Source organism: Mustela nivalis (genome assembly GCF_964662115.1).
Source record: "Mustela nivalis genome assembly, chromosome: X".
NCBI lineage: Eukaryota > Metazoa > Chordata > Mammalia > Carnivora > Mustelidae > Mustela > Mustela nivalis.
The window spans coordinates 25,981,266-26,004,220 of NC_139040.1; the positions used below are offsets into that span (position 1 = coordinate 25,981,266).

Sequence of the window (22,955 nt, forward strand, 5' to 3'; positions counted from 1 at the left end):
ATGGGCCTGTTTACCAAGTCATAAATAATAACACAGAATAATTTCAATGAAGGTAATCTATAATACAATCTATAAACTCTATATGAAATTATTAATCTTTTTTTTCGACTATCATATACATGGACAGATATAAGACATTTCTGCTTTGCTCAACCTCAGTATTACTTAAATTTTTTGTATTAGTTCAGATATTTATTAAGGGTTGCTTACAAAAGATGGCTACCTATGGTAATTACTAACCTGTTCCTTAACAGTAGTATTCACGTTGGTCAGGTAATGCTGACATATCTGACAGAAAACCCTCATCTGTTTCTTTAAACGCAGCAAATCCTCCTTAAAAAATTTAACATGAATTTAAAAAATTAAATTAAATTAAAAAACATTTAACATGAACAACTGTATAAAAACCTCATTTAGTACTTAACATACTTCAAATTACATAAAATATTATGATATATTTAACTATACTGACTCTACTTATACATTAAATTCTTTAGCATTTATAAGAAAGAAAAAAACAAATTAGACCTTTTTAAAAAAACAACAACAACAAACTACAGGCTTAAAAATAACAGGTATATTACTGCATAATATCCAAAGTGGACTGGGTCCTTTAAAATGAGAAAACCTATATGACTGTATATGGCTATCTTTTAACGAATCTACTACCTCAGAATGCTTAGAGAGTAAAGATTAATGCTCCATCCTTGTTTTGTAATTTGAAGGATAGCCAACTGATGAACAGAAGAAATTAATTAATAAAAAAGACAGCATCTTTCAGTTGTACTTTTTAAAGAGATGGGAAAAATCAGTTTTTTAGTATTACTCCAATTTAAACAAATTTTAACGTCTTGTAAACTTGTATTAAAATGATAAAATCTTTTCCTAAAAACAGGTTTAACTTGATTGATTTGGTAAAGAAAACTTAACCAAGCTTCAGAGTAATTTTGTATTTAGTATCATTCATTTTCACCCTTTCCCCTCTACTCAAAATATAATCTTTTCCCACTTTAGTTTTTATTTCAATGCTTTTGACTTAGATGAGCAACCAAATTTGGTTGTTGTTCCTGCTATACGCTTAATATTGAGTTAAATGAATTTCTTAGCTGTCTGACAAAAAATACACTTACAACAATACTGAATTGCTTTTTCAAGGGGAAAATACCTATTTCTTGCTCTTTAAAAGCTCACAGAAATTCTAAGCATTTAAAATTATTCTGTGATTTTACACAAAAGATACTTAGTATCAAGACAATCGTTTTTGAGGGAAAAAAAGCGATGAACAACGAATTCTCTATCTCCAAGGTATTACATAGTACCTATAAAAATGTACCTGAATAATATTTACGGCTATATGTACAGCAAGTATAATCTTTTTAAGTTTCCAGTTTACAAATAAAAAAAGACAAGGGGCACCTAGGGTGGCTCAGTCAGTTACAGATGAAAAAGGCAATATTGTTTTGGTTCAATTACTAAACAAAGTGACTTAAAATGAATTTGGAACATCAGTAGAAAGATCCTGCATATGAAAAACGTGATCCCAAAACAATACTGAGGCATAAGAAGATCTAGGGGCAGCTGGCTTGTTATCAATTTATATAATCCAATAGCTGTAAGCTTGTTTCGAAAGCTCTTGGTCATAATTTATAAAATCTGTATTTCTATATGTTCTCAATACTTTTGAGAACATGAAAATATATAAATTATGCCACCTTAAAATGTGAAATTTTTTAAATTTAAAATCATACCTTGAAACATATTAATGTTCTTTCACTGAATATATATCAAACTATAAACATAACTTTCTAATGGTACACATGCCTAAACAGTAGTTTAGAAATAAGCAAGACTTTACCGAAATTGATCTCACTGAAAGTTTGCTGAAAACAGTTAATGATATTTAATCTAATAAGAACTCCACTGGACTACCACAAACCTTTGTAGAGCTGCTTTCAGTTATCTTTGCAAGCTGCCAAAGGATTACATAGTGAGTACACTGCAGTGCATGAATAACTATCTGTAAAAAGAAGAGAATACAGTTAAAACTAAAAAGTCCCAAGTATTCATTCTCAAAGTTAAATACGTAACTTGAAAATAAATAAAAACCTGCTCAGGCATGTCTCCATTTTCAATTCCGGTTTTCAACAGTTTGTAATTACAAGCAAATAAATCCCACTTTGAAAGATCATGGGCACTGTAAAAAAGAATCAAGTTTTATTTAAAAGTTAAGCTTAATCACTTTTATTCTGGACTTGAATGTTAACAAAATGCTGTCGAAGTAAATACAGCAAACTTTGTAACATGCACCCATAACAACAAAAAAATGTATTTTTTTTAAGTATGCTGGTTGACAGTCTATCAATTACTTCTCACTTCAAAACATGACTCTGTCACTACTCTTTATATATAAGCACAAGAAATCTAGCAGAACTGGGATGCCTGGGTGACTCAGCTGGTTAAGCATCTGCCTTCAGCTCAGGTCGTGATCCCAGCATCCTAGGATAGAACCCTGCATCGGGCTCCCTGCTCAGCTTCTCCCTCTGCCTGCTGCTCCTCCTGCTTGTACTCTCTCTCTGACAAACAAATAAATAAAATCTCTCAAAAAAATATTAAAAAAAAAGAAATCTAGCAGAACTGATAACATTATAACACTAAAACATGCATGTTGGTTTTGAATTTGCTACAGTTTTAAGAAATCAGAACATTAAAATTCAACTTACTTATGAAAAGCAGTGATTCTCTTCAATGTTGACAATACCTGATATGCATCATCTTCATCAGGTTCTTCACCCTATGAATATCAATTATATATAACATTAAATCTTAATAACCACCAAGTGAAAAATCTTAGACTATCACATTGGTGATAACACCTTGAAAAGAAAGAAGAGCTTAATACCACAAATTAACTCTGTCATTCAATACCTAGATCTGCCCAAATTTAAAGCAATATGGCTGGAGTAATGAATCAACACAATTATCATCACAGGTACATTACACCCAAGAGATAAACACTGAATGACATTCTCCCCTCTCTTTGGAAGTAATCTTGACCCAAACTAAGAAGACATTTAGTCTTTCACAATAAAAAATATATTAGGACTATAAAGAAAAAAACAGTAAAGGATAAGCAAGAGATCACAAAAACAACACCTAAAAGACAAAACCTTAATGAAAGAAACATAGTGCCCAAGAAAGACATACCAGACCAGTAACAATTTGGATAAAACCTTCTGAATGAAGAGTAGATATGCATAGTCCTTCCTGGATATCAATTTTCCAATTGAGAGTAACTTAAGTTTTTGAAAAACTTACGAGTCTTACTGCATGAAACTTGTAAATTTTTCTAAACACTACCAAATGTACTGAACCCCAAGTCTCAAAACATGCTTATTTCTAAACATGGTTTTTCTACATTAATAAATTTACTTAACCCACTGCTTGATTTTAAATTAACTTGTCCTAATCACAATCATATCTAGCCAAGAGTAGAGCCATCACATTTTTAAACTAAGAATGTGATCACTGTACATTAACTTATTTCCACAAACTACCAGTTAAGCAAACTTAGTAAAAGCATGGACTGTTACACAAAAAAGAAAGCTTAAGAAGCAACTATTAAAAAGAAAACTGAAAATTACATTGTCCATATGACTTTTACAACATTAATGACAAAACTGATGTGAAAAAGGCTAAATGTATTGAGAATTATGACTTTATTTTAATGCAAGTCACTTAAACTGTTAAGTACATACTTTTTATTATGTTCAGTTAGCCACTATACATCATTAGATTTGATGTAGTATTCAATGATTCAGTAGTTGCATACAACACCCAGAGCTCATCACAACATGTGCCCTCCTTAATCAAAAAAGATAAAAGTAAAAAAACTGAAAGTGTATTTGAGTGCCACACTTTAACTTTCTTTGGAAATATTAACAGAACAGAACACAGGAAATGACAAAATCAACAGTGGCTCTAACAGCAATTTATCAAGGCTTAACAATATCAAAGATTATTACCTTTCCTTACTAACACTGCCAAAACAGTTAAGAAACAGCCTACTTTTTGAGGCTAGATAGCCACAGTCTAGCTCTCCTTTTCTGTTTCATTTACACTGTGCTGCCTAACAGCCTCTAGTTCGGCTAAACCCTGGTAACATCTGAAATCATTTCTTTAAAGTTAAAAAAGTGTAAGGGGTATTAGTTTTGCTTTTACCTTCTCCAAGTCACAGATTCTTACCACCTTCCCATTTTGGTGGAAGAGTAACAGTAGTATGATGAATCAAAGAACAGAGTATCTGAATATTTTTCAACATACTGCTAGGGACTATCACCAGGAATGGTGACTAATTCAGTTATTAAAGGGGAGGGACCCAACTGACAAAATACTTTTAATTTATACCTCTTGCAGAAAATCTTCAAGAAGCCGGTTAAATTTATCTGCCAACTCATCTATCAGTTGACTTCTTGAAATATCTACCCTGTTGAAGATTGTGAACTCTTCATTACAGAGTGCATGGTAAGTTTTAGAACATGCTTCCAAAACATCTGTATCTGTGTGCTTCTCTACAATATTCCGGATCTGTCGTAATAAGGCATCCAAATGCTGCAAAATCAAAGTTTTTTTTCATTAAAACTAAGGTACATATTAGAAAAAACTAAGGTACATATGATAGGCACAGAAAGCCTATACTCACTTGGTGTAAAGCTTCAAAAACAGTAACTCTACAAGTAGAGCATACATTTCAGTGTGTTTTCCTAGTCGTGGTAAGTAAATACACTGACCCAATCATACTTATTTCCTCAGCTTTAATGGGAACAATATTACCTACCCCATAGGACTTTGGTAAGAATGTTAATACAAAGAATTTATATTCCTGGATATATTATGTAAGTATCTACATTCCTGGAACACAGTAAAAGTACTTACTGAATATTAACTGATTTCATTTTATAATTATTATCCACTTACCTATCCCCAATCTCCATAAATCTCTCAGATATAATCAAATAATGGCTAGGAATGAGGGCACGGGTATGGGTATGAATCAAAGGGAAGCCTCATTAATACCATTCTCTAAATCCAACTTATAAAAAACAAAGAAGATATATAAAATGTAGGTTTCCTTTAAAATTAGAAGTTTCAAAAACATAAAGAAACAATATGATGGGACAAACTAAACTAGTAGTTGTTCTTCAAGGTTGTTTTTATACAGAGAAAACATTGTACCTTTTCTAATCGTCCAGTGGTATATATTTCCAAATCAAAATATTGAGGCAACTGCAACAAGTTAGTCACCTTTTCTGCATCTATAGAATACTTTGAAATAAAAAAAAAATAAATCATGTCAAAACATCACAATAATGTTAAGTAAACATCATGATAAAAATCGGTTTGACATTTCCAAAAAAAAAAAAAACCCATTAATTTCTTATGAATACTCTTCTATTATACAAACTTACCTTAGCTAATAACTGAGGAAGGGCCACAGCAAAAAGTTCAGTGATTTTTGTCCTGTCATCCAACTGGGTCTTCTTCTCCTTTGCTGTCAGCACCTAAAGCAACACAATGATACCTCTAAGTATTTATTAAACCTACTAACACCGTTAGGTGCTCAAGTTGAAGTTAAGACATACAAAATAAGTAATGAAACTACAGTTTAAATGAAGGACACTAAAATTTCTACTGTAAAACATGAAACCCAAAAGTAAAAGAATAACTTGTACAGTATTTTTTAAAAGCCACCTAAAATAACAGCACCAAAAAACAAACAACAACAACAACAAAAAACCTCTAAATAGCTCTAGAGGCAAAATCAGTACCCAATTAAACTAACCAATGCTACCATTAGACAAATAAGGCAACAGTTAGGAACAGGAAAAGTTTAGGAGCTTATACAATAATGGGACTGAGTAGCATTTCAGCCTATTCTAAGCTGTAGGCCATGATGCATGGATTATGAACTCAACATGAATTCACTTAGGATAGCATGAATTCTATCATCAATTAGAAAAAGAAGGAAAAAAAACAGAAAACAAAATAAAACAGAATGTGTCACATACCATAAGTATTGTTTGAAGAACTTTTGTTTCAATTATACACAAACACACATATATATAGGTGTATATTATGTGACAAACCATGTATTTTTACGCCTCATAATCAAAAAGTTTCAAAGGTTGTGAAATTATTGGTCTACAATACAAATATATGTGAACTTCGTAGAGATGAATTAAAATATAATCCAAGGAAATAGAAATTTCTCCATTTTGATGAATAATTATGTTTTAACTCATTTTTATTAAAAGAAAAATCAAATCTACAAGTAAACCAAAATGCAAAAATGCACCATTCTAAAATGGTAAGCTATATTAAATCTTGAGAGAAGTCCATCACTTTATCTTCTATAGTAACTAACAAAGTATCTCATGGAAGGAACTCAAAATTTCCCAAATTGTTAATGCTTTAAAATTTATGTCTAACATACACGTATGGACAAAGATCATCTGAAAAATAAAATGTTAAGATTCAATAATTTGGCTTTACAGTTATGTGCAAAAATTTTAAAAATCCTATCAAAAGGAGAAATACACCTTAGAATAGTAAAACTATACCAACATACCCTTTTTCCTGTCCCTCTTCCCACAGGGGGATGACATTCAGCTGCTTGTCTAATGGTACAAAGCATTATTTCAATCAGAGCACTCTCTTGTCTATCTGTTAGTGCTGAAAAAAAAATCAGAAAGAATTAACCTTTTTCTTTTTTCCCTATATGTTATTTACAAGTATTACATAACAATCCTGCCTGTAACAGAATCTGACCTAATGTACTAAAGAAAATCCCATTACTGCATCACAGCTAGGATGAGAATTAAACTTTACTGAACAGTACAAATCTGTGTACCACTGTTCCACAATTTAACCAAAGAAAACATGAACAGAGATACCACAAAATTTTTTTTAACAACTCAGTGCTGACAGCAACTACATTTTTCTTCATAATATTCATGTATATGAAAACAAAATTACTCATGTAGATTTTCAATTACTTTTTTTAAAAGATTTATTTGAGAGAGAGAGGGAAAAAAAAACACTCACGCAGGGGAAGAATAGAGCGTAAGGGAAAGAATCTCAAGCAGACTCCATACACAGCCCGAGGCCCAATCTAAGGACCCTGAGAAAGTCATATGCCCAACCGACTTAACCACCCAGATTAAGTTAACCACTAGGTTAAGTTAACCACCCCTCCATTACTTTTTAGTGTATGTGCTGCCAAAGCAAGCACTCTCAATTACTTTTTAATATTAAAGAGAAACAAATGGAGTAAGTAAACTCTATTTTTAAAACTGACTAGGTAACAAAACACCATAATTAAACATCCATTTACCTTCTTCTCCACTCAGCGGCTCCTCCAGCAACAAGCTATTCATACATTCCCAGTCTTTCAGTAGCTCGGTAGCACAGTCCCACATGCTATCCACAAGGTATGCCGCATGCTCATGTAACTAAAATTTAAAAAGACCAATGAGCTCTTAAGACAAACAGCATACTAGCCTCAACTCAAAAGAATGGAAGCTTTGCTGGCACCATGTACAAACTCAAACAGTAATCTGGTTTTTTAGGTCAAATGGAAAAAAGAACAAAGAAGAAAGTGCCTTAGCTTGCTGAATGTAAGTAAACTCACAATAATTATTATGGATAGTTAACAAGAAAATTAATTCTGAAAAAATTATATGCATGTATATTTAGTACCTATTTGGACTCAATACTATATGAGTTATCCACACTCAATTATAAAACCCATTGTTAATTTAATTTAATGGGAGTAATTACGGTTACTTAAACATTTTTAAAAATTTTACTTATCAATTCAATATATAAGCATATTATTTCTCTTCATTTTGTGAAGACTAAAAGGCCCTACAGATTCCCAACTTGTTTCCAGGGACTATCATTATAATGATACCAAAACCTATCAAAGACATTACCAATAAAAAAAATATGGAGGCCAACATCTAACATGAACAAAGAGGGAGTATCCTCAAAAACTCAGCAAAGTGAAACCAGCAATATATAGAAAGGGTAACAGATCATGACTAAGTAGGTTTTATCCTAGGAATTCAAGGTTGGTTCAACAGTAAAAAAACTAGTCAACATTATTCAAATATTAACATAATGAAGGATAAAATATTCATCTCAATAAAATAATCATCTCAGAACAAGCACTGGACAGAATTCAACATCATTCATGATAAAACTCAACAAAAGGAATAAAAGAAAACATTCTCAAAATAAATAACTACACCATGTTATTTTCATGGTCACCACTTCTATTCAACATTCTACTGGATGTCTTAATCAGTTCAATAAGGCCAGGGGAAAATGGCACAAATACAGGAAAGGAAGAAGTAAACTGAACATTATTTGCATTATTATAGATAATCCCAAGGAATCTATTAAAACCTTACTAAAATAAGTGAATTTAGGAAAGATACAGATGCAAAAGCCAACTATATTTCTATATACAGAAAAAAATTTTAAATTTAATTAAAAGACCCTAAAACTGCCTGAGTAATACATAACATGAACACGAAAAATGTATGTTGGATCCTCTCAAATTCTGGTTAACAGGCAAATTTTCAATCTGAGGGAAACCTAGAAGAGCTGAGGTTAAATGTAAATCCCTACCTTCAACAAAAGTTAAAAAAGCAGGTACCAAATACTGAGAACGAAGCGCAAGGTCTATATTAACAGTTTTGCATGAAAAATGAAGAGTTTTACATGAATTAGCTCAATGTTACCTGAGAAATTATTATCCACATTTTTACAAAGAAAATGAGACTTAGAAAGATTAAGCAACTAAACCAGTTACACAAGTAAGTAGAAGAACAAAATTGGTAATAAGATCTTTCTGACTCCAAAATTCATACTCTTAGTACTATACATAAATCCCATTATTTGAACATCTTACTAAAAGAATGTTTCTCTAAATTTTGTGTAATGGGTACAACTTTATTCTATCCAAGATTTACTGTGATATATGGAAGATTTTAAGATGTACGTCATTTCAACCCCTTCTCCAAACTGTTTTGAACCTAAGTACAAAATGAACAACATCAACTAACCTCACTTTCCAGAAAGAAAAAAACCAATGTCTTTACAAGGTTAGCATTTGGACCTTGTCGCCCCCTTCTTTTCATCATTCCATCGTCCTCTGGATCTCTACGACTGAAGAGCCTATGATCAAGGAAAATATTAACTTTTAAAACAAAAAAAACATATTATTTCCTAATTTTAAAAAACAGTTTGGATTCTATATTTAAGCATCTAATAGAAGAGAGTAAATGGGGCCTGGGTAGGTATTCTCCAACATGATACCCAAGTAAATAACAGTTATAAATCCTTTTCATTTCATACTTAATGGTACTTCTAAGTCCTCTTCAATTAACTTCTCCAGTTAATTTCATGGAGTTATGGCTTCTTTCTTTTTTTAAAAGATTTTATTTATTTGAGAGAGGGCAAGCAAGCAAACACAAGAGCACAAAAGCAAGGGAGGGGGGGACATGAAGAGGGAAGGAGGAGAAAGCAGGTTCCTGGCAGAGCAGGAAGCCTACTACAGGGCTCAATCCTAGGACCCTAAGACCATAGTCCCAGCCAAAAACAGACACCCAAGTGACTGAGCCACCAGGCACCCATGGATTTTTTTTTAAGATTTTTATTTATTTGATAGAGATCACAGGCAGGCAGAGAGAGAGAGAGAGAGAGAGAAGGAAGCAGGCTCCCTGCCGAGCAGAGAGACTGACGTGGGACTCGATCCCAAGGACCCCAAGACCATGACCTGAGCCGCAGGTAGAGGCTTAACCCATTGAGCCACCCAGGCGCCCCTGGATTATTTCTTTTTAAAAATATTACTGCATCTTACGCAACTATCTCCTTTTGTAAAGGTATTACACTAGCCCATACCATTTATGCACTTTAACCTATGAATAGTCATCTCTTTAAAACTAAACATGTATTTTCCTTCTATCTTTCTTGCACAATTATCTCAAAGTGTGAATACAGTGGCCTCTTTCTATGGATATCATAGTGGCTTTTCCTTATAAATAACAAAGAAATATCACTGGATAGCAATGAATAGAAACTGGACTATGAACATTTTACATCATGTACTCTAATAAATGCTCTCCCACACGCATTTTAATAAAATCCTACCAGAAAGATACAGTTTAGTCCATGTGGTTCAAACTGTTCTCTTTATTTTTTGTTTAAAGAGAAACTGTCTTTTCTTTTTTAAAAAGGTTTTATTTATTTATTTGAAAGATAGAATGAGAGAGAGAGAGCACACAAGCAGGGAGAGGGGCAGAGGGAAAGGGAGAAGCAGATTCCCTGCTCAGCAGGGAGCCCAAGGCCGGGCTCAATCCCAGGATCTTGACCTGAGCAGAAGGCAGACACTTAACCAACTGAGTCACCCAGGTACCCCATAAACTGTTCTCTTTAAAAGCCATTACATAACATTTGCTGAACGTTTTCTGTGGTCAGATATTCACACTGCTATCCATACTACTTAATCTGAAGTGTTATACCAACATAAAAAGGACTATAGGGTTTTAGGGATTCTTACATCAAACTCTATCAAACACATAAAGCAAAGCCCTTTAATATTTTCTAAAGCAAGCAATAAGACTTAAGACTAAATATTATAATAGGGCAATATTTAGGAACTGACACTGGCAAAAACAATAAAAAGTTAGGAAAGGGTCTTAGCATGATGATTTTTATATACTTCGTATGGATTTTTATATATTTTATTCATTAAAAGACATTTCCCTTTGAAGATTTAATTTACACAAATCAAGTAAATTGGAGAACTGAAACCTCTGAAGGAAAGAGTAAAATGTCAAAGTTTCTACTTGACCTGTATGAATAGTTTTTTAAATGAATTATATATATTTTTAATATTGATTAAAGTATAATAAATTATGGTCATAAAAGTATATTCTAAAGAATAACAAAAATGTAGGTTTACTTTTTGTAGAGAAATTCCCCAGCTGCTACTGCTACTGGCCGGTGAGCTGAATAAACCAGATGGTAGACATTTTCACAATCTTCTGCAGTAAGAACTTCTTCACTACTCCTAAAAAAAAAAAAAAAGAAAAGAAAAGGCAGTAGCAGTTTCAATGACTTAATTTTAAGGGTATTGAGTACAATGATCCATGCTCATACATTAAAAATAATACGCTTTTCACTAACATGTGTTTAAAAAAATAGACTTCATTTGATTATCATCTGTCAGTAAAAGCAAGCCCTGATAAAAGAGCTGAATATTTTGTCAACATCTAAGATCAATGGGAGGTAAAATGAGAGTGAATACCAAAATACAAAAATATCTGCTGAAGAGAAGTAATAATGTGACAAGGGTATTAAAGAGAAAGGTAGACAAAATAATATAAACTAATGTAAAAAAATTAAGTGGTGGCATTCTAAGAGCTTAGAGTTAATAATCACAGAAAACACTATATTTCACAGTAATATTAACAAGATAATATCACATTAAAATATACTAAAAGCCCAATTATCTCACAATGATAAATACTTCATGCACCATGTACCGAACACCATATGAGGAAATGCAAATGGTTTTTTGAAATAATCAAAATTTAAATGCCGAAGACCTTTAATTACAAACTACCACTGGAAAAATCTTACTGAAATGTACTGCTCATTTTCCTGATCTTACTTTTAAAAAACAAAATAAGCCTAATAAAATCTTCTGGGTAAATAAAAGTCATTATTAGGCCCATCAACCACAGTACCCAAGGGTAAACGTTGTCGAGTTCTTCCCTTACAGACTCTGCTTTCAGGGTCCTGGTGTCTCACAGCTCTTTACCCCCTAATATGCTTTCAGTCTGCTGTGAAATAAACAACCTAAGTTTTTAGCACTCTATATAAATTGAGAACCACAGGACCACCACCAGCAAAAAAGGTCTAAAGTACATTAGATGGTTAGGTGAGGAGCTCAGATCCTTTTTGGTTTTCTTCTCTTTTTTTTTCCCCCCCTTTTTGGTTTTCTGCTGTGTCAAGGTTTCCAGAAGTCTGATGTCTAAGGAAACATTACTTCTTTTTGAGAAAAATAAAACCAAAATGTTAAAATTCAAGTTTGGAAAGCATTCTGACTTAAATTACTCTATGTAGAATACTGAACTGTTACTGGAAAAACCACTTGTGTCATTTTACAATGAAAAGACATATATTGGGACGCCTGGATGGCTCGGTTGGTTAGACAGCTGCCTTCAGCTCAGGTCATGATCCCAGGGTCCTGGGATCGAGTCCCACATTGGGCTCCTTGCTCAGCGGGGAGCCTGCTTCTCCCTCTGCCTCTGCCTGCCACTCTGTCTGCCTGTGCTCACTCTCTCTAACAAATAAATAAACAAAATCTTAAAAAATATAATCTTAAAAAATCTTAAAAAAATATATTGAATCAAACCAGTTATAGTTAAACGTGCAGTAGTCTGCCCATTTTAATTCTTTGAGAAAGACTATTCTTGACAAGTTTCAGTTATTAGGTATTTATAATGGCCAAATCAACATAAATGAGTCTATTATCCTTCATAAAAATATGAGAAATAAGGAAAAATGTCCGCAGGGTATTGAGGAAGAACCAGCTACAGAAATACACGTAGAGTACTATTACTTTCTTATTTCAGAATTCTTCCGATACTTTCATAACATGTATCTATATTTACAATTTTTTAAGTCCAACTAGAAGAGAAAATGTCATAGTTAAGACTGCTCAAAATAGCTATTAAAATATTTAATTCTTCCTCTACTGATAATCATTTATGTTATTTCAAAAATTCTATTAAAAACAATGTATTCGTTAGAGAACGTGAGTACTTAAAATTTTGAATAAAGATACTGCCAAGCTTTTCTCAAAAGAGGATATACCAATTAATAGTCCCCCATCACAATGTTTAAGGACCTGTTTTTGCACAGCTTCAACAACACAGTATACTATTAAATACTTTTCTATCTTTGTCAAGCAACAGATTAAAAAATGATCTCATTTTAATTTACCTGTCTCTGAGTGTAGCTGAACGTGTTTTCATATATTTAAGTTTTTATTTTCTTTCTGTCCATGATCTGGTTCTCTAACTTTTGACCATTATTGGGTTTCCATTCTTTAATTTATTGAGTATGACTCCAATGGTAAAAAATATTTTGACCAATCTGTCACTGGTTTTCTGAGTTTATGGTATTCTCACTTTTCATTTTTATGTAGTTAATTCAATGATTTTTTAAAAGATTTTACTTATTTATTTGACAGACAGAGATGACAAGTAGGCAGAGAGGCAGACAGAGACAGAGGAGGAAGCAGGCTCCCTGATGAGCAAAGAAAGAGCCCAAAGTGGGGCGATCCCAGGACTCCGGGATCATGACCTGAGCTGAAGGCACAGGCTTTAAACCACTGAGCCACCCAGGTGCCCCAATTCAAAGATTTTTTTATGTCTAGGTTTTATTTCATGTTCAGAAAGATCTTGTTTATTTTACATATAAAATAAAAAACATTTAATCTCCCCAAGTTTTCATCTAGTACTTTAATGGTTTCATTTACTTACATTTAAATTTAAACATGTCATCCACCTAGAAATTATTTTTTTCCATTTTATTTCTTTCCAGTGTTCCAGCATTCACTGTATATGTACCACACCCAGTGCTCCATGCAATATGTGCCTTCCTTAATACCCACCACCAGGCTCACCCAACCCCCCACTCCCCTCCCCTCAAAAATCTTCAGTTTGTAATTATTTTTATATAAGGAATGAGATGGGAATCTGATTTAATTTTTCCCCAAATAGAACCTAACTGTCACAAAACCATTGATCTTTTTAAGATTTCTTTATTTGAGGGGCACCTGGGTGGCTCAGCGGATTAAAGCCTCTGCCTTCAGCTCAGGCCACGATCCCAGAGTCCTGGGATAGAGCTCCACATTGGGGTCTCTGATCAGCGGGGAGCCTGCTTCCCCTCCCTCTCTCTGCCTACTTGTGATCTCTGTCAAATAAATAAATAAAATCTTTAAAAAAAGATTTATTTGACAGAGAGAGAGAGCACGCACATGCATAAGCAGGGGGACCAGCAGGCAGATGGAGAGGGAGAAGCAGGCTCCCCACCGAGCAGAGAGCCTGACATGGGGCTCGACCACAGGACCGTGAAATCATCACCCGAGCCAAAGACAGACATTCAGCCGACTAAGCCACCCAATACCCCAAAACCATTTCTTTTCATTTTTTTAAAAGATTTTATTTATTTATTTGACAGATCACAAGTAGGCAGAGGCAGGCAGAGAGAGAAGGGGGGGAAGCAGGCTCCCCGCTGAGCAAAGAGCCCGATGCGGGGCTCGATCCCAGTACCCTGAGATCATGACCTGAGCTGAAGGCAGAGGCCCAACCCGCTGAGCCACCCAGGTGCCCCAAAACCACTTATTTTCTTATAGGAAACGCCACCCTCACCCTATACTAGGTTCCTGGATTCTTTATTCTCTGCTACTAATCAGTCTATTCACACACCAGTACCAAAATTTAAAAATTACTAGTTTTATAATCTGACTTAAAATGACACTGGGCAGTCATCACTCATTAGTTTTTATCACAATTTTACTGGCTACTATTACATGATGAATTTTCCATAGGAATGCAAGAAGTAGTATGCTGTATTAAAAAAATATCCTTTGGCAATTATTATTTGATCATGGTAACAACCTATATGTCCACTGAGAGATGAATGGGTAAATAAGATGTGGTAAAAACATACAATAGAGTATTACTGATGAAAAGTAAGTGAAATCGTGATACATGCTACAACATGAATGAGCTCTTAAGATACCATGCTAAGTGATATAAGCCAGATACAACTGGACAGATTCTTATGTGAGTTACCTAAAATAGTCAAATTCATACAGACAAAAAGTACAACAGTGGTCACTAGGGACTGGGCAGGAAGGAAGTAAAGGAGAATAGTGTTTAATGGGTACAAAGGTTTATATGGGATGATTAAAAATAGTTATGGATATGGATAAGGATGATGGCTTCACAACAAGGTGAACATACTAAATGCTACTAAACTACATTTAAAGTATATATTTTTTTAAAGATTTATTTATTTGACAGAGAGAGAGAGACAGCAAGAGAAGGAACACAAGCATGGGAATGAGAGGGAAAAGCAGGCTTCCCGCTGAGCAGGAGCCTGAAGTGGGGCTCTATCCCAGGACCCTGGGATCATCACCTGAGCTGAAGGCAGACGCCTAACGACCGAGCCACCCAGGTGCCCCTAAAATTGTAAACGTTCAGGACTAATATTCCATTGTATGCATGTACGTGTATGTGTATGCATACACGCACCCACACACTTTTCTTTATCTATTCATCTGTTGATGGGAGCACTTATGTTGTTTCTTCATCTTGGCAATAGTAAATAACGTTTCAATAAATATAGGGGTGCATATATATATTTATTTATATTATATATATATTTATATTATATATTTATATTTATTATATATAAATATATAGGTTATATATGTATATATTATATATGTATATACTTTCATGACTTGAGTTATATATATTATATATATTTAATACATATAATATAAATAAATATATATAATATAAATAAATATTATATATATTATATATTTTATCAATCAAATAAAACAAAACCTTGGCAGAAGTCCCAAACAGACATTTTTCCAGAAACATACAGATGACCAAATGACAAATGAAAAGGCTCTCAGCAACGCTAATTATTAAGGAAATGCAAATCAAAACCATAATGAGATATCACTTCACACCAGTCAGAATGAAAGACAAAGAACAATATTGGAAAAAAAGGAAGCCTCATGCACTCGTGCAAAGGGGAGGTGGGTAGGGGAATGGGCGAAATGGGTAAGAGAATTTAAGAGGTACAAACTTTCAGTTATAAGTAAGTCACAAGGATGGCAGTATGACAACAAGTACATCATAGGGAATACAGTCAGTAATACTGTAATACACATATTGTGGTGAGGATTTCATAAAGTATATAATTACTGAATCAATATGTTGTACACTTGAAATGAATTTAATATTATTTGCCAACTACATTTCAATTAAAACTTGAAATGTTTTTAAAAATTAAAATGGTAAATTTTTTAAAAGAAAAATAAATTACATTATTATTACATTTTAACATAACAGAATGTTTTAAATTCAGATTTGTTTCCAGAGAAATTTCAGTAAATACTAATTTCTAAAAGTGTAACAAAATATAATAAGCACATTTAATACACTCAGGTGTTTAATTTTATTTCAAGGGCACCTAAGACAGTGAAATGGTAAGGAAACTGACTGTTAGAATGGGAACACATGAATTCCTAGCACGGTTAAAATTTTTTACTCTAATGATTTTTTTCTTTCCATTTTCTCAGACTTACATGAGAAAATCAAACTTCCAGCTATAAAACTTCCATGACTTAAGTTATTAAAATTTATAACAGATAAATTTAAACCATGTAGTCTAATGTATTATTTAAATATCTGGACATTAGTAATATGCAATAAGAACATACTTACTGTAAAACAAGAGTTAGTAATTTTATTGCTTGTACTGCAACATCATATTCTTTGTCAAGAGTCATAGACACAATTCTATCCTAAGGACAAAAGAAAATTAAGATATTTTTAAAGTAAAAGTAAGAGAAAAATATTTTCAAACAACAGGTAATTTTTAAATACAAAAAGGAATACTAACCTTGAACCGACTGGTAAAAAGCTCCAGTTTGGAATTAAGCTCTTTGTTATAATAAAGCCCTTGTAGAGCAGTGAGACATTTGAGTCTTACCTCACCTTGCTAAATGAAGCAAGAAGAGAAAATTCATTAAAACTTGGCATATTTTCAACTTGAATATTCAAGACATACATAGTATCTTTTACTTTAGGTTACAATTCTTCAAAACTCTCATTCTAAAAAACTCTCATCTTTGATAATGAAAAAATAGCAATCAGTACATACATTTAATACTAAATACCTTTGGGGTTACTATTTCTGTATGTCAAATGAAAATTTTTTGAAACTCTGTTCAGAGCAATACTATTGTGAAGACAATAGTAGCATATTTCACAGTAAGTTTTCCTTTACAGAAAGCAGTGTCTGTAAAGGATATATGCAAAGAACTTCAAGTCTAGTTAAGAGGCAGCCTAAGAGAAAGGTAGAATAAAAAAAAGTAAAATAAAAAATGTCAGAAACCAAGTTGTAATTTATAATCTGGCTTAAGATACATGTTTATAAAGAGAAAAGAAAAGTTATAAAAACTTTAAAAAGTATATAGCACTCACATAGTAAGAATAAAGACTCTTCTTACAGTTCTAAGAAATGCCTATCCACCACCACCCACATGATTCTAATGTTTGTTTCACTATAAAAAATAATTCAAGACTGAAGTCTAAATCAGTTACTAAGATTAAAAAAATCTAGGGGACCATAGAGACCATGTTTTCATTGTCTTCTATTCAGATAGAAAAGCATAAAGGAGAAAGGCCTGTAGGAATGTGGCCCCAGGTATACCTATACACAGATAACTCATTAGGAATGAGAGCTATAGATAGCTATGCCTATGTGTAGACATATAAACATTCTGTAGGGGCATATCTTACCTTATCATGCATAGTCCAGCCAACATATTTTAAATAACTGTCATTTAGAAAGGCATCACTATACATCTTCATCCAAATACCAATTTCTTCAATGCAAATAGCTCGAATTTCAGCTATTGCATCACTGAATGGAGGAAGGAAAAATTATGTATATTAGTGCCACTATAACATCAGGATTTGTGATTTATCCAAGAGCTGCCAAATACTTCACACCTAGTATGAACATACCACTATCTTAAAGATCACTGGGGATTTAAAAGTAGAACTGAACATGACCCCTGAATGTTTACAAACTACTTGGCAAAGCATAATTCTCATCACATATATACTTAAAATTAAACAAAATTACAAACAAAATTAGATCCCCACCTTTTATACCAGGCCATACCCCAGCCTCTGCTCACACCTGCTGGGCATGGTGTGTTCAGAAAAGAGCAGGCACACTAGTTTGGTTAGAGCATAATTTTCCACGAGAAAATTAGTTACATGTAAAACTGAGGCCAAACTTCATTTGGATTTGAATGTCAGACTAAATTATTTTTAATTCATCCTGTAGGTACTAGTGAGTAACTGAAGACTTCTGAGCAGAGGAATAACACAACAAAAGAATGTTTTAGGAAAACTTCAATAATCTCTAGGCATGAGAATGAAAACAGACTAAGGTAATGGTGACAACAGAAACAAAGAGGTAAGAATGTACCAAGGGACATTATAAAGAAAGCGATTCAGTAACTGCCAAGTTGAGGAAGTGAGGGAGAAGTTGAATAAAAATACGACCAACATTTAAAGAATAGGTTACAACAGAAATAGTGATAAGATTACGTATTTCTTTCCTCTACTCACTCAAAAGACTAAAAGAAAATACTTAAATCTATCCAAAATTTCCCACTAACATGCAAACGGCAGAGTCCAGAACAATTATGTATAGTTTCTGCTAACTTAGTACATCCAAAAGCAATTAAGTGTCTTGTACCCTGACTCCTAATCATAGAATTAGATTCCATCTGCTGGGCAGTTACTAGTCAGGCACATTACCCCATTTTTTTCAGAAAGGAAACCTCAATTTCAGAGCAGTTAAATAACCAGAGTATCTCAATCAGTGGAAGACCTTACCTTGTAACACTGATCTTATTCCAATGTTCTTTCTACTACTTTATACTGCCTAAACCACTAAATATCCAAATCTGAATAGAAGAAATGTTGTGACTTACCGGTATCTATGTACAAACACGCCCTTAAATATTGCATTCATCATATTTTCTATTTCATCTTGATTTTCTTGAAGCTGAAAAGAATACAGTATTTCTTTTCAATTGTAATGGAATACAACCAAAATAACATCTAAAAGTCATACAGGTTTCTCCAGTGTTTTGGCGATTACATCTCATTTTCAATTCTACTAGACAACAGTAACCACACAGAAAAATTAACAGCTGTTATAGGTCAGGAAGCTAAAGTCCCTTGATACCTGAATATTTGACTTGGCTTTTAATGTTTAGCTAGTAGATTAGCCTTTTCTAAGGCTCACAAATTTCCATTGCAAAAAGGCACATAAAAATTTGTTAAGTAATTTATTAAAACACATATCTATTATATAACATATATGTTCATATCTGAAAACATAGTATTTCACTATCTTGGTCATTATGATCTGAAAAAAAAAAGTAATGTTAACTAGTACTTGCTCAAAGAACAAAAGAGGTTTCAGTAAAATAACTTGGTGAAAACTTACGCTACTAAATTCTTCTGAAGGAAACAAGGCTCACCTTAAATAATCAAGAAAACATTTCAAAATCTTGATTTACTTACCGACTCCTATTTTTTTCAATTCAGAGTTTGAGAATTAAGACAAAATTGTTTCAGAGTTTAAGAGTTAGGAGAAAAATCTTTCTCACAGTCCAAATATCAATTAGCTCTTAGATTATATTCTGTAATTTTGTGAAATGTATTTTTTTCTTGCATTTCCAAGTAATGCTAACAAGGGTGTGCACTTCTTATATTCATTAGCACAGAGAGTCAAAGGTACGTGTTCAAAAACTTAACCCTAACCCAGAAATATCAGTATCTTGTATTTGCACAGGAATTTTAACCTCAAAATCCTTTTACCTATACACACTCATTCAATGCTCACAATCTTAAACTTATGTCCAAGAATTGGGCCATAATTCCAAGGCCAAAGACATGCATTATATTTACCTAATAAACCACCTGATGAAATTTAGTAACTACAATTAAGAGGCAAGAAGGTCAATTCTTCATTTCGAACTATATGAAAAAGATGAGGGATTTAGGTAGGGGGAAATATGTACAAGATTTTCAGGCTTTTGTTGAGTCAGGGCATTTTAAAAAGTTATTGACTATCTCAGAAATAACCAACTAAAAATTATAGCTATTACCAACCCCAAATAAATCCAAATCAAGTTGTAAGTTCCGAATTACCATGGCAAATATTACCTCAAATGTATTACTAAGACATTTTTGAAACATCAGATTTTGCCTACTAGAAAAAAACATCACCAATATTAGATAACAAAATACTGTATCACTAATGAAGAAGAATTTAAATCACGAACACAACAATTAAAGATTTTATTTAGGGGGTGCCTGAGTCAATTAAGCTTCTGACTCATGATCTCAAGGTGTGAGATGGAGCTCTGCACTGGACTCCATGCTGATTGTAGAGCCTGCTTAAAATACTCCCTCCCCTTTCCCCAAGAAAATTAAAAAGATTCTCTCTCCCTCTCCATCCATCCCTCCCCTTCTTTAAAAAAAAAAAAAAAGATTTTTATTCAGTATTATTTAGCATAAGAATGAATAACCATCTTCCTCATTCAAAGTTAAATTTGGTGATCAGTCATGTCAATCAACTGCCTCCTATATTACCAAAAAAAATTAAATTAATTTAAAAAAAATAAAATAAAATAAAGGGCAACAACTGAGACACCATAAATAGCCTGTTAAGTTATTTTTCAAAGTGATGTCACATAAGTGAAATCTGAATTCATCCTGACAACTAGTTCAGGGAATAAGTTAGGAGAGACATGTTCATGGCAGAGATGAATACTACTAAGGCTTAAAACAACTTGTCCGATTGATCCAGGACCTTACTGAAAGCATTAAACTCTTAACCCTAGTCTACAAAGAAAGAAAATACACACAAAAGGTATTGTTGGCATGGACAGTCAACAAAACTGATATTTAAACAACTTGAAATGTTATTTAAATTTAAATCTTTCCAAAAAATGTATCTGATAAGCTAGCAACATTGTATCATAATTAATAATCAAAGTTGGTCATGGATTAACAGCTCAAATATTTAATGCAAAAGTTTACCTCTTTCCGCTTCTGTAGCAAGAGTTCTAGCCTCTCATTGGCTCGTTTTCCAATCATTTTATTCCGTTCTGCCTCATACTGTCTTTGTGTATTATCCATATTAATGCTAAGATTTAGTGCCACATTCACCAAAGCGGTCATCAACTTCATAGCTATTTTTAAAAGGAAAATTTTAAAATTAGTCTCACAGATGCTAAAGTTTACAATTTAGTATCAAATTAAGAGCAATTAAAGACAAGATGGGATGTTCTGCTTCTAAAAGAAAAGAAAAGTACACCTGCTACAAATGACAACAATAAACGACAGCTAATGTGTACTGAACACTAACTATGTATCAGTTACCTGTGTTAAGGATTTTTCATGGATTATCTCCCAATCTTCCCAACAGCCCTCAAAGTTAAGTATTATCCCCATTTCATTCATGAGGAAACTAAAAACCACAGAGATTAAGAAATTTCCCTTCGATTACACAGTTCACATAAGTAGTTAAACCAGTATTCAAAACTAGGTAATCTGACGTCAGACTACACTCAAATCCCACTATTCTAAAATGTGTCCCCTACAATGATCTTTTTCAAAGGTTATAATTCATCTCAGAAAATTTTGGTTCCTGTGGCAGTACTTAGCTATTTTGGTTACCAAAGGGAGAAGGAGCTTAAGTGCTTCATATCAAACCACAATATGTAAAAATTAGTTTCATCAGTATTTGATTTCTTTTAATTTTACTCTATTGCATATCATCATAAAGACAATGGTGAAATTACAAAGAAAAGATCTAGATCTAGATGAAAAGTCAAAGTACAGGGGCCCCTGGGTAGCTCAGTGAGTTAAAGCCTCTGCCTTCGGCTCAGGTCATGATCTCAGGGTCCTGGGAAAGAGTGGCACATGGGGCTCTCTGCTCAGTGGGGAGCCTGCTTCTACCCCTCCCTCTCTCTGCCTGCCTCTATGCCTACTTGTAATCTCTGCCTGTCAAAGAAATAAAATCTTTAGAAAAAAAAAGTCAAAGTACAAAGAAAAATATCACTCAATAAAGTCCATTTTATTACACTTCTGCCTTAGGCTTGTGTCATAATCCCAGGATCCTGGGATGGAGCCCCATGTCCAGCTCTCTGCTCAGCAGGGAGCCTGCCTCTCCCTCTCTCTGCCTGCTGCCCCTCTGCCTGCTAGTGCGCGTGCATGCTCTCTGTCAAATAAATAAATAAATCTTTAAAAAATAAAAAATAAAAATCTATAGAAAGATTGTCTCCATTTTTCTCCTCCACCTCCTTCCTCCAGATTACCTGCATTTTGTTTTTTGAAAATTGAGGATTTAGCTAAAGTACAGCTTTAATTCTTTAGGAAAATGCTCTGGAAAATAATATCCGCATACTTGGAGAACAAAAACTTTTTGTATATATCAATATATTCTACCCTTAGGGCTTATGATACTATAATACTGCCCAGCTGATTTTTTTCAAACTCCAACAAAAAAATACATATTCAGTAATAGTGTATCAAAAATTTTACCTTCACCATAAAGGAGAAATCAAAAGATTTTATAAATACCAACATCAAAAATCACTGTTCTAGAAATGTGTGAGGCTTAAAAAATATAACTCATTTCAAGAAGCAAAGGATTTAGCTCAGCCTAAAGTTACTCAGAACGGTAAGAAAAATCAACTATTTTTAAATTTTTTTTTAAGACTTTATTTATTCATTTGACAGACAGAGATCACAAGTAGGCAGAGAGGCAGGCAGAGAGAGAGAAGGAAGCAGGCTCCCTGCTGAGCAGACAGCCCAATGTGGGGCTCAATCCCAGGACCCTGGGATCATGACCTGAGCTGAAGGCAGAGGCTTTAACCCACTGAGCTACCCAGGCACCCCAAGAAAAATCAACTCTTATGGTATGGTTAAAGAGTAAACATCATCCTGCAGGGACCATTAAATTAGGAA

At 33.4% G+C, this 22,955-nt stretch overlaps 1 protein-coding gene across 2 annotated transcripts in view; it reads right to left on the minus strand.

Moving 5' to 3' along the window:
• STAG2 (STAG2 cohesin complex component) overlaps positions 1-22,955 on the minus strand; it is an 83,789-nt gene that overhangs the window by 31,665 nt on the left and 29,169 nt on the right. For both annotated transcript variants that reach the window (XM_082717271.1, XM_082717270.1), the window contains exons 7-22: positions 21,024-21,175; positions 18,902-18,975; positions 17,691-17,814; positions 16,789-16,887; positions 16,611-16,690; positions 11,030-11,137; positions 9,129-9,240; positions 7,391-7,508; positions 6,626-6,729; positions 5,466-5,558; positions 5,233-5,322; positions 4,405-4,608; positions 2,721-2,791; positions 2,107-2,194; positions 1,937-2,017; positions 241-333 (exon numbers count right to left, since the gene is read on the minus strand). In XM_082717271.1, coding sequence (XP_082573397.1) covers positions 241-333; positions 1,937-2,017; positions 2,107-2,194; positions 2,721-2,791; positions 4,405-4,608; positions 5,233-5,322; positions 5,466-5,558; positions 6,626-6,729; positions 7,391-7,508; positions 9,129-9,240; positions 11,030-11,137; positions 16,611-16,690; positions 16,789-16,887; positions 17,691-17,814; positions 18,902-18,975; positions 21,024-21,175 — 1,691 coding nt within the window. The remainder of the gene's footprint in view (positions 1-240; positions 334-1,936; positions 2,018-2,106; positions 2,195-2,720; positions 2,792-4,404; positions 4,609-5,232; positions 5,323-5,465; positions 5,559-6,625; positions 6,730-7,390; positions 7,509-9,128; positions 9,241-11,029; positions 11,138-16,610; positions 16,691-16,788; positions 16,888-17,690; positions 17,815-18,901; positions 18,976-21,023; positions 21,176-22,955) is intronic.